Source organism: Protomyctophum parallelum (assembly GCF_964188405.1).
Source record: "Protomyctophum parallelum genome assembly, chromosome: 13".
NCBI classification, from domain to species: domain Eukaryota; kingdom Metazoa; phylum Chordata; class Actinopteri; order Myctophiformes; family Myctophidae; genus Protomyctophum; species Protomyctophum parallelum.
The window spans coordinates 5906965-5920293 of record NC_139708.1 but is presented as its reverse complement, the minus strand read 5'-3'; the positions used below and the strand labels follow the sequence as shown (position 1 = coordinate 5920293).

The 13329-nt window shown below is 43.2% G+C and overlaps 1 protein-coding gene across 1 annotated transcript; it reads left to right on the top strand.

Moving 5' to 3' along the window:
- Positions 1–6080: 6080 nt before the first annotated feature.
- Positions 6081–12985, top strand: LOC310869613 (inward rectifier potassium channel 2-like). The gene is made up of 2 exons (XM_083780436.1): positions 6081–6283; positions 8945–12985. The coding sequence occupies exon 2, from the start codon at positions 9191–9193 to the stop codon at positions 10523–10525; it is 1335 nt and encodes a 444-aa protein (XP_083636562.1). The 5' UTR covers positions 6081–6283; positions 8945–9190; the 3' UTR covers positions 10526–12985.
- The last annotated feature ends 344 nt before the right edge of the window (positions 12986–13329 follow it).

The following is a 13329-nucleotide window of genomic DNA, read 5'->3' as shown; positions in this document are numbered from 1 at the left end:
CTCTGCCGTGATGTATGTTTCCATCCATTCTCAAGAGCAAAAAATTATTTATATTTTAGAGCAGGGTTTTTGTACTTTTTAAAGTCACAGTCCCCAAGCTCATGTAGTTGTATTTTGTATTGTATTTTTTATTTAGCATAATATAAACATTTTCACACGTTTGTGATGTTTCAGGATGACAGATCAAACATGTCAGATGAAGAACAATACACTTCTTACCTTTGAGACTGTATTACGAGTAAATAATTATTTTATTATGAGATGGGCCTAATCATAATTTGCAGATCACTGTTGTGATATGATTTGTATAGCTTATATTTATCATTCTTTACAGGAGTTGAAAGGTTTATGAAATGTCACTCCACAACATGTCTTTTACTAAATAACTTTTAGTTGTATCCATTGTGCTGCCTTTTTGAGCGGTGCCTAACCGCTCCAACACACAGCTATGTCTGTTCGTCCCGTGTATGTATCTTGTATCATTGTATGTCCGTTCCATGTATGTATGTCCGTTTCAGCATGGACAGCTACAGTACAGTAGCACTGTGTGACCTGGGCGGCACACACTCCCACTGCTCACTGCAGCAGCAATGCTAGTACAGTACACCCATTGCCCACTGCAGCAGCAATGCTAGCACAGCACAGTACAGTACCTGTACTGTATACTACAGAGTACAGTACCTGTACAGTGTACAGTACAGCACAGTACCGCAGAGTACAGTACATAGTACAGTACAGTACGAGTAGTACTTCACAGTACAGTACGAATAGTACGTTACAGTACAGTACAGGACGAATAGTACAGTACTGTACAGCATGGTACAGTATGAATAGTACAGTATGGTATGGTACGGTACAGTACCAGTGCTACAGTACAGTACGGTACAGTACTACTATACAGTACTCTACAGTATGAGTAGTAGCCTACAGTACCGCACGTACTGTTCTGTACTACTACAGTACAGTATTGTAGGCCTAAGCTATAGTACGAGTAGTACAGCACAGGACAGTATGAGTACAGTAAGTATAGTTTGCCTCACTCAGTTCACAGGGTGTGACTCTTTTTGCGACTGAAGGTCCCAGTTAAGTCCTATAGTGCCATGGACGCCTTTGGACGCCTTGTAACAATCGCCCTCTTCACAGCAAGGCAAATTATTAACTATAAGGAGTAAGGAATAAATCAGCAGGATCGTGGGGTTTACTCTGAACACTATTATGTAGGGATGCTCAAAAGTTGTAATTGACGAAATCACAGGTAAACAGTACACTTCACAATGACGTCTCTCCCTGTCTCTTTCCCTACTAAATGAAATGAATAAACAAGAAAACAAACTCAAACCAACAGTCAGTATTACATCCAAACCCAACCCCCCCCCCCCCCACACACACACACACACACACACACACACCCCAAACCAGTCCCAAAGTCAGCGGAACGCAACTGCGCTTCAAATTAATTAAGACCGCGTTCGTCCTCCTCTTCCAACGAGGCGCGCGCACGCGAGAGTTTACAGCAGTCCAACGCAATGAACGCAACGCGTGGGGTAGTGGTGTGCATGGTACCCGTTAGTATTTACAATCCTCCAAGAACACTTTGGAATGATCTCACCGGTCGCAGCAGCTCTGTTATTAGCCTCCAACCGCCGGCAGGTATAATCCTGATTCCAACGCCGATCCCCGACGGCAACACCAAGTGCGATGCTTTGCCCGACGGGCACGACTGTTCTCCAATTGTTACGGCTGCAGATAACTGCGTTTAAACTTTAAGAACGGTTCGAACGCTATCTGGCGTCTGGAGCTCCTCTTCTCCTCCGTGTAGGCCTACACCCTGTTTGTTTGGGAGCTTCCTCCCGTGTGTCACTTCCTCCCCTTAGTAAACTTGGGTGGTGGCATCAATCAGTCACTGACACCTATACCTCTCAATCACCCTATAGTACCAGACCCGTTACCTTTCATAATACAAATAGGAAAGGTTTCGTGACATCATTATGACATAGATCTCGTGACATCATTAGGGATGATAGTAAATCAGGGATATCATATAGTAAATGCGACTTGCTGTCGCAATCAAGCCCATATATGGAGATCCCTGATGTCATCAATATTAGTATATGTATGTCAGAACCTGTTCTGACATTCCAAATGTTGATCCTCCCCCATCTGTCCTTCCTCTTCCATGTCTCCCTTTTGAACTCTATAGACGGGCCTGCCTCAAAGTTATTTGTGCGGCTGTGCAGCCGGGCACAGTTCTCAACAGGCCTGAAAATTAAGTCCCGGCCCTATACCTGGGCCCTCATCAAACCCTGTACACTCAAGACACTGCCACCGCTGGCCGCTGCCACCCTTAGATCTCCATATATGGAGCTAACCTGTTCTCACATTCCATAATTATGTTGATCTGACCTCATCAAACCCTGTACACTCCAGACACGCTCCATATATGGCCAGTACACGCGACCTTGGTCACTTCTCGCCTTCAGGTGTCTTACTGGTAATACTGTGAGCAGTATTTCATACGGCAATAGCACCTTTCATACACAAGGCAAAAAAGTGCTTTATAGAATAAACTAGAAAAAGTGCCCTTCTGGGCACAGGTCTCCACCAGGATTTCTTCCTCAGCCTAGTGGGAATATACATGCACAGTTTAATCGCAATCGGACGCTGCGTTGAGGAGTTGTGGCGATTTGTACAAAGCGGGCTACTCCTGAAAACTGTAGGAGACAATCGTGGCCAATCAGGATGGAATATGAGAAATCAAACAAACCTGTCTTGATCACATGACTATGGAGATCATGTGTACCGATTTGCGTGAAATTTGGATAAAATCTGAAGGAGTAATAATAGAAAATGTGTTTTACATATGTTGGCCTCCTGGTGGCGCTATAAAGAGCAGATGTGAAAAATTCCAGGCAAAGGTTTTTCCTTGGCCTCTAGGGAGTTGGCATACAAAGTTATCCACAGATCTGTGCAGTTAGAGGTAAAAACACTTTTCGGCCAGTTATAGCGCCACCTTGAGGCTGAGTTGAAATTGTTCATGTGGCATTTCGTCCTCGGCCTAGTGGGAATGTGGGTGCACAATTTCACGGAAATCACGCGATGTGTTCATGATTTGCAGCATTTTGTTTGAAACTGAGCACTCCTGTGAACTTTGGAAGCCAATCTTAACCAATCAGGATGGAGTCTGAGAAATCTGAAAGACCCGTTTCGTTGAATGGCTCTAGAGAGACTGTGTACCAATTTGCGTGATGTTTGGACAAAATCTGTAGGTGTACTGTGTAAAAACTTGTTTTGCACAAAGCGGCCTCCTGGTGGCGCTATAACAGGCCGTTCTGGAAAGTTTGGGGCAGAGGTTCATCGTTGGCATCCAGGGAGTGTGTGTGCAAAATTTGGCATCGACCGGGTTAACGGTGGCCGAGATTAGCTGCTCACGGACACACACACACACACACACACACACGGACGGACGGACACACGGACACACGGACGGACGGAGTGCAAAACATACTCTCCCCCCATGCCTTCGGCCTGGTGGAGACAATAAATAAATACAGAGTGCAAATTTATGATTAGATACAAGAACTAAATACATTGCATATCCCAACTTCCCAAGGTCATCAGGGTTTCGGGTCTCGTGAATATCATAACCCTGAACCCCTCACTCGGGTGAACCAGCCGGGGTGATCAAGTCCCGAATTACGTCCCTATACCACTAGGGAAAGACATGGGGCTACACAATCCGTTGGAACCACTCCGGAACTACATACTCTGCCGGGACTGGGAGGCACAAATCTGGCACATGGAGGGACTAGGCTCTGTGGGTTGACTCCTGTCCGGGCCCATCCTACGTCTCACCAGGTCCACTCCTGCTCTCACCAGGTGCAGCCAGCCAGCCAGGACCTGTGCATTGTACCAGACTCTCAGCACCAGACACTTCATTCAGGAGTGGTGGATTCTTGAGCTGCAGTGGTTCTGCAGGCTCCACCTGGGCAACGGTGGTACTGCAGGCACCGCTTGTGGCTCGAATGGCCCCCCTAAAGGCCTCACCGAAGGTGTTTTGGGCTTCCTCCTCACAGAGGATGCAGGCTGGGGAGCCAACCCTACTGCTCCCGGGGTGCCGTCTACATTCATCCGGCTGTCACCCGTCTTTCCGGTGCAGGTCACCAGACTATACTTGGTTGTCACATAGTTTATTAAATACTGTAAGATACTCTAAGATAAAGGAGCATCTAAATTAGAACAAATACTCCCACCTTTGATTAAAAAATCAAAACAAAAACTGCTCATTTAAAGCTGTTATTAGACATCATTAGGATAGACAATGTTAAATAAATATGTTTTTAAATTGGACTTAAAAACAGCCATATGGTTGGGGATTTCCTAATGTAACGATGATGTGGTGCATTATAGTGAAATAATAGCATAATAACATAATAGCGACCTCGCGACTCGCGAGCGACCTCGCTTCTCGCCCTCAGGCGTCTTAATACTGTGTGCAGTATTTCATACAGTGGGATATGGTCTTCATGCCAGGCCTTTGGCCTGTCACTGTCGCACCTCCAACGGCTCCCATGGTAGACTATATGCATGGCAGGGGTGTCCTCTTCACTGAGCCAGGCATAAACCATGTCTGCATACAAAACTAGAAAAAGTGCCCTTCTGGGCACAGGTCTCCACCAGGATAGGAATGTAGGACATTGCAGCTTGCCTTCATCTGGTGGTTGGATAAAAGGGCAACAAAAGTAAACTAGGGAGTTGGCATACAAAGTTATCCACAGATCCGTGCAGTTAGAGGTAAAAACACTTTTCGGCCAGTTATAGCGCCACCTTGAGGCTGAGTTGAAATTGTTCATGTGGCATTTCTTCCTCGGCCTAGTGGGAATGTGCGTGCACAATTCGACGGAAATCACGCAATGTGTTCATGATTTGCAGCATTTTGTTTGAAACTGAGCACTCCTGTGAACTTTGGAAGCCAATCTTAACCAATCAGGATGGAGTCTGAGAAATCTGAAAGACCCGTTTCGTTGAATGGCTCTAGAGAGACTGTGTACCAATTTGCGCGATGTTTGGACAAAATCTGTAGGTGTACTGTGCAAAAACTTGTTTTGCACAAAGCGGCCTCCTGGTGGCGCTATAACAGGGCGTTCTGGAAAGTTTGGGGCAGAGGTTCATCGTTGGCATCCAGGGAGTGTGTGTGCAAGATTTGGCATCGACCGGGTTAATGGTGGCCGAGATTAGCTGCTCACGGACACACACACGGACGAACACACACACGGACGGACACACGGACGGACGGAGTGCAAAACATACTCTCCCCCATGCCTTCGGCCTGGTGGAGACAAAAAAAAAAAAACAACAGCTGCTCAACTTACTTCAATGTGAGCCTCAAAGCCTTAATTGTCTTGTCGGCTCAATAGGTTATTTTATTATGCATCCCTTTCATTAGGTCAAGGACCTCATTTCAAATTATTCTGTCCTCGGGGGTCGGGACCCTGATAGGCCTATAGTTGTGTTTAACTTAAAAAAAATTATTATAATAATAAGTTAATTCAGTTAGAGTGAAATTAAGATAGCCTGTATACTTGGCACTGCACTGGAGACTAGTCTAGAATTACCCCAACAAGGACCCCACTTCAGTTCACTTAACTGTCTGTCTGTAGGCTATTGTAACTTTGTAGTTTATGGCTCTAGCTCTAGATCGCCACCTTGTGTTCACTTATCGTTCACAGCAGCATACGTGGTCTTAGCTATGCCACACTAACCAGGCTGTGACTGATCATACAATGAATATATTATATATAATTATGGCCTTATAATAGTTAATAAAATGTGATGGGGGTGGTCCTGTTCCATATACCACAACATTGTGGCGATAATTCTGGTCTAATGGCGGTAGTGCTTTTAGTTACATCATTATTACACTAGCTGTCTGAGCTGTCAGTCAGTCTATTATTGTTTTGCATCCTCCAGCAGCAGGGTGGTGGGGGCTTGGCTTTCCGCGTCATCCGCTCAAACTCTTTAAACAAGAGGTGCGTGCGGCTTATAATTGGCCGGTTTAGTGCGATAGGGGCGGTGGTGGGAACATGTGTGTTTAAAGTGCGTCCCTGGATCTGTTTCACACACAGTAGCTGCACATGGTTACTGCACAATTTGTAAAGTCTTGTTGATCTGTGTGCGAACAAAACACCATGAGAGAGAAAGGGGACTCCGTTTGGATATTATCTGGTGTATGGGAAATATTGCAATAATTAAGCCACGGCAGATTAATGCTATATAGGACCTACAGGTAAGATGCACTTTATACACATGTGTAGGCTAATGATATGGTCGTCCCGTTCGTTATATATTGGTTTATTGGTTTATCATTGTTCACAATGTTCAGCCATATAAAATCTATTCTAAAACAAAGTTAGCTATTTCTGTCACAGGTGTACGAAATTATGTATCATTAAATATTGTAATATAGGCCCTAATAACATCTTATTTGTGAAGTGCTGTGTCTCTGCAGAAGTAAAGGCTACAATTTCAATGTACAACAACAACAACAACAACAACAACGATGATGATGATGATGATGATGATGATGATGATGATGATAATTGCCTAATAATTATGATAATGATTGGTGATGATAATAATATTCATATTAGTACTATAATACTAATAACAACAGCATTGTCATATATAATATATTATTATTATTACTATTATTATTATTATTCACAGATTCAAATGCAAAACAGAAAATCTGTATCACGCACCTGTTACAATAGAGTTTAGAAACTATTGTCCTGCACCTCATACATAAATTATGCAGAATTTAAATAATGGTCACGTTTTGCAACAATTCCTTCACCTAAACATGTTCTGTACCAAAATGTGATCTGCATCAGTTAGTTAGAGAATAGAGCACTCAGGATTATATGCTATTATGGGTCATGTTGATGACAGGCTGCTTATTGATCTGTGTAATAAAAAATGGAGCAGCTTTATGTAACGAGTTTCCATCTCCCTCAGCTGCTAGTTGTAAATGAGCACACAAGCAAAACAAACAATCACGGGTCATGCAGCCTATGTAAACTTTGTAACATCATTTTGTCAAGCTATAGTATTATCACACAAGGTGTAAGTCCTCCGGAACAAGAAAATAATACTATCGGGAACATTTTGAGGTTTGGGGGGCCAATGTTGTGTACAGTTGTGGTGACCCTGTATGGTTTAGTCTGACTGGACTGGATGCAGTAGCCTAAGTGTTGTACAGCCACTGTTATGTTTCATAATATGTCGATCATTCTAGTCCCATGAATAAAGCCAAATAACATTGAACTAAAATACAGTGTGGGTGGGTATGTCTTAGAACTAGATCAATTTCCACTGAGAGATACAATTCAACATCAACAATGTCAACGAGTATTCTTCACTCTTGAGAAAATGTGTGTAACATAATATGAACTTAAGCCTAGCTGGTTTATATTTCATGATCGTATATCATATTTAGAAAATAGACCGATCTATCTTTACGTCCTGGTACGGTAGTTCTTGATAAAAGCATTTTGTGAATGCAATTGAAAAGCGGTTAAGCCTGGCTACATGTATTAATAGATAGGATATGAACAAAGTGCATGAATGAAGCCCCACCGTCCCAGCAGTGGTGTAGCGGGTTACTATTCCTAGTTGACCTATACAGCTGTGACATCATTAGCTGAGAAAAACAGAGATGATGCCGAGGGATTAAGATCTTGAACTTGAATGACTTTTGGTTCCTTTTAGAACAGATACTAATGAAATAACAAAACATGGTCGACGTCGAACATTCACACCACAAATGTGCTTTTTGAGATTTTGTGGCAGGTTGGATTTTGAATACCGTACTTTATAATCCGGGAGGGGAAATTCAGTTTCAGCTTCAAAATCCCAGCTGATGGCTACTCAGATGGTTATGGTGATAGCTCAATTGGGGAGTAATTAGGGGTTAAATGTCTTGCTCAGGGCAGGGACACTGTGACACATAGAGTGGGGCTGGGAGGCCAACTGGTGACCTTTTGTTTACCAGACTGCCTACTAAGCTACGGCCACCCCCAAACCTTAATCATCCCACCTACCCTCTCCATCTGCACTCAAAGTGCGTCCTACTTAACATGATGACAGAATTTACTCGTGCTCATATCAAACTCCATTCCAATCCTGACCTTCTCTCTGTGACAGTTGAGAGACAAAATAGAGACAGTTGTTTTGGCAGTAGGAGAATATGTCTGGCCTTATGTCAAGACCATTGTAGCCTGTGGTGGTGTATTTGAATTGCCTGTACACGAGCCAACAGCCTTTCTAATAATTAAAGCTGTCCTTGGTGCTCTTACATATACAATTGCTCTATGGAAGGTTACTGTTACTACTTAGATCTGGCCTTCATGTGTACAGGTGATACTGTGCAATAATGTGATTTTTTTCTCTTTCATAATACTTGATAATGCTTAAGGTCTAATAATGGATACATGGAATTTCATAGAGAGCAACTGTAATAATTTCCATCCTCTTTGCATATACAGAAGAAATTTCATAGCCATATCTTATTCCTGCCTCAGCCTGGATTAACATGAACTTGATCTGTAATTTGACTCAGTTCCCCATGGACAGCCTGTTCTAATTAATACTTACATTAAGCAGGATAAACATCATTTCCTACATTGTCAGTGACTAGGAGCTTGGTTTGATATTTTGAATCCAATAATGAAAGCCAAATGCACCTTCAAAAGATTTTGCATATTTTCTCCATGTGCTGTGTACAGTATTTTCAACTGCATATCGCAAGAATTATGCAGGCATCTCTTGAGTGTTCAATGCATTATTTAGACAGCAGGTAACCACACACCCACATGGCACTGATCTTTGCTCTGGTTTCTGGCAATTAGTTTAACACAGCCTTTCTTTCTGTCTGTAATTTCCACAGCACACTTCACTGATGAGGTCCAAAGCACCCATGACAGAGGACTGATCAGCCCTCGCCTAAAGTGCAAAATCCTGGAGCAGCCCAGGTCAAGTGTCCACCGTCCCCTGAAGGACTGCATCCTGTCCTGCACATTTTCTGCTTGAGTTTGGTCCCTGCTATCGTTCAAAACTGTTTCTCCAACGTTTCTACCAAAAACTCAGACTGTTTTCCAAAGCGGAAGCGGCCCAGCCCTCCCAGGCAGAGATAATGGGGAGCGTGCGAAGCCACCGTTACAGCATTGTATCCTCAGACGAGGACAGAATAAGACTGGCCACCATTGCCGTCCCGAATGGCTACGGCAATGGCAAAGCCAATAAGGTGCACACATCACAGCACCAGCCCCAGAACCGCTTCGTCCTGAAGGACGGACACTGCAACGTGCAGTTTATCAACATGAGCGAGAAGGGCCAGCGGTACTTGGCAGACATCTTCACCACCTGCGTGGACATCCGCTGGCGCTGGATGCTGCTCGTCTTCTGCCTTTCCTTCCTGATGTCCTGGCTGTGCTTCGGTTTCGCCTTCTGGCTCGTGGCGCTCTCTTACGGGGACTTGGGCAATGAGACGCAGATGTGCGTGTCCAACGTCAACAGCTTCACAGCCGCCTTCCTCTTCTCGGTGGAGACCCAGACGACCATCGGTTATGGTTACCGCTATGTCACAGAGGACTGCCCCGTTGCCGTCTTCATGGTGGTGTTACAGAGCATCATGGGCTGCATCATTGATGCCTTTATCATCGGCGCCGTGATGGCCAAGATGGCCAAACCCAAGAAGAGAAACGAGACCCTGGTGTTTAGCCACTATGCCACAGTGGCGATGAGGGACGGCAAGCTGTGTTTGATGTGGCGTGTGGGGAACCTGAGGAAGAGCCACCTGGTTGAGGCCCACGTCCGGGCCCAGCTGATGAAGTCACGCACCACGCCTGAAGGGGAATTCATCCCCCTGGATCAATCGGACATCGATGTGGGTTTTGACACCGGCGTTGACAGAATCTTCTTGGTGTCCCCCATTACTATCGTCCACGAGATTGATGAGGATAGCCCCTTTTATGAGATGAACAAACAGGAGCTGGAAAATTCTGATTTTGAGATTGTGGTGATCCTGGAGGGCATGGTCGAGGCTACGGCCATGACCACCCAGTGTCGGAGTTCATACGTGGCCAGTGAGATCCTTTGGGGCTACCGCTTTGAGCCTGTGCTCTTCGAGGAAAAGAACTACTACAAGGTGGACTACTCTCGCTTTGACAACACATACGAAGTGCCCAGCACTCCCCACTGCAGTGCCAGGGAATTAGCTGAGAAAAAGTCCAATGCCTCCAGTGTGAGGAACTCTTTCTGTTATGAGAATGAGGTGGCTCTGGAGAAAGTGGAGTTGGACGAAGAGTTTGAGGAAGAGGAAATAAGGGAGGCACGGGACATGGAGAACTGCGTAATTGAGAGAGCCATGCCCGAGGACACAAACACATTTGACTTGGACTCTGACTCTGACCGGCCGGACTCAGTGAGCTCAGAGACAAGGCCCTTGAGAATAGAATCAGAAATTTGACTGTGGGGTCTCTAGAGGGGGTTAAATACTACCACAGGGTATGTTACTGTTAACCGTGAACCTTTATCCTGATTGCTGTTGTTATTACCGCATGACAGTTTCTATGACTGTGATTAGAGTGTGAAGTTCTCTCTATGCAGAAGCTCAGGAACAAAAGCTACACGGAAATCACAATATGATCTATTATTTACGGTGATAAAGATGTGGTGAAGAATAAGCCGATGGGAGGTCATATCTCCTCTGTCCAATGGGGCTGTGAGAAAAAGATAGATTAAGTAGCATGGCTCTTACTCAGTATGTGCATATGTTCTCCGTCAGTAGCTACAGTACAGTGCATGCATTCAAATACATTAATGTCTGTAAAAAGAAAGATATCAGTTTGAATGTACTAGCACAAATCAAATAGACTTAGAACATTTAAACGTCATGTTTGCAGCATCATTTTGGAATAGTTCAGTGATTACCTGGAGTAATTAAAGGCTGCTGTGTTAATAGAAGGTATTGGATATTGCTGATCTAGTTTAACCTACTGTGGGTTACATTTACCACATGGCTGTGTCTGGTGAAAGGAAATAGTAGCTTTGGTTTGTCAAAAAGAGAAGTCATAGCAGAGCATTAAAAGAGGAAAGAATACCAAATTCAACTTGCATTAAAAGTTACATATCTCAAATTTTGAGTTTTGTTTTTCAAATGCAAGTAGAATCTATTCTTTATTCTAATCAACTGTACAAAGAGTAAACGATCTCTTTAGTAAAAATAAGACAGGAAAAAATTGATGATTACAATGCAAGACTTGACTCAGATGCACATACACACACAGCTCTGGCATATATCTCAGCCAGAGCCTTCATCAGAGCATGTTTAGAGCGTGTTCTGATGAAGGCCCTGGCCAAAGCGCATCGGCCTGATATGGCATAATAAAAGGGAGTGCATCTGAGTCAAGCCTTGCATTTACATTTTTGGAGTGCCAATATTCTCACCATTTGTGTGTGGGTTTCTTTTCCAACTTAGTGCTGTTTCTTGCAGGCAGCCAGAGGAAGCACACCTGCTCCACATCCAAAAGTAATCTCTGTTTGACATAGCCTACAAGAGTTTGCTTGTAAAACTAAACAAAAGTAACTGCAGGCAGATGAACGTTATATTGATGAGCTGGTCTCCTATAGCAAAGCGTAGGTGTGTGTGCGCATATGTGTGTGAGCAATGGTCTTGTTGCAAATATTATTAGCACATATACTGTAGAAGACTATGCTGTTTAAACAATCTTTTCCTTGTTGGAGTGTAGCTTTTGAAACATGAGCCTTAACACAATTCTCAGCCCCAATGGAGGCAAACTTGAGGTTTGGCATCGACCCGGCACACAGTGCAATATATGAGGAGAGGGTAAGCAATGATTTGATTTACAGAATGCACTTCAGGTGTCCAGGTTCAATAGTGCAATAATATGGTTCACTGGCATAATGTGGCAGCAGTCAGTGTCTCAGGAAGAGAAGCCTTGATCTGGACATGAATGTGGATGACAAGTGCTGCTAAGTTACATATTGTATGGTTAGAATGAAATCTAGGAGCCAAAATGTATTAGTATTTGTCTTTTAAAGTATCCAGTTTAAATATGATGGTACATACAACTTATGTTATTATTTATTTCCAACAGTAGATGAGCATGATTTGTTTGTGTGTGATCCAAAGCTATGGTGCACTTTCTTCCTAAAAAAAATACTTTTCTCCCATACAAATGGAAGCTGTGTTATTAGTTAAAGCCAAATGTATATAAATGAGACAACCATAACTCAGAATAGTTCCTCATCTATTCCTCGTCCAACAGTAGGCGAAACATTCAACTTCTGTATTTGACTTCTTACAGTAATAGCCTACTGTCTACGCAGTGTTTTAGGCTTGGCAACTAACTTTGTTTCTCCACGAAGGTCTTGTGAAGATGGCAGTTTGTCATTTCTGAATGGGCCCAGCTAGGCTGTCTTATTAAAATAAAATTAGATCCAATGAATATTTGTTCAGTGCCACTGCCAGGCAAAAATCCTAAACAGGATATTGTTTTTAACTGAATTTCATTACTACGTTGCCCCATGTTTCACCTTAACCTTAATTCTTGCTTACATGATCATTTCAGTGGAAGCCAGAACACTATATTGCTTCTCTTGGTGAGGAAATGTTGCTTGGTGATGTCAGATGATTCATATGGTGATTATTATGGTGATGGTTTATTGGTTTATAAAGATGAAAATGAATCCGTCACATCTGTTCACTTGTTCTCATAGTAATGCTACTCCGGTCTATATGTCTTTATTTTTCTACCAGGGTCTTCCAACCTTCCTACACAAAAAAAAGGTTGTACAGATTTTTTTTAAATCTTTTGTAAATTATAATGCAGATACCTTATATGGATATTGCAGTTGTTGAAGACAGTTTTATGTCATTTTCTGTTGTTTTTTCAATAAAACAAAATCTCAGAAACTTCACAAAGTTGAATGAGTCGCTATGAACACCACATTTATATGCATCCAAATCCCCCCCCCCCCTCCCCAAAAAAAGTGCACAAAGATTACATTTTTTGGATCTTTTGTTTTGGCCTAAATTAGTGTTTTTGCTACAGTCATAATATGTGCAGGACTTTTGGGTCTGTGGCCCGAAAGTAAACTGTGAAAAATCAGAGCAAATCTGTTATTGTCAGTGACCGTTAACCACAGTAATCCCGGCATTTTGAAGATATTTTATACTATATGATATGATGGTGTCGCATGGCAAAATGGCCAACTTACAAGCTCATAACACGCTGCCATGCAACATAT

Excerpts from the sequence above, each read along its gene's own strand:
- LOC310869613 (XM_083780436.1), top strand. The coding sequence starts at position 9,191 with ATGGGGAGCGTGCGAAGCCACCGTTACAGCATTGTATCCTCAGACGAG.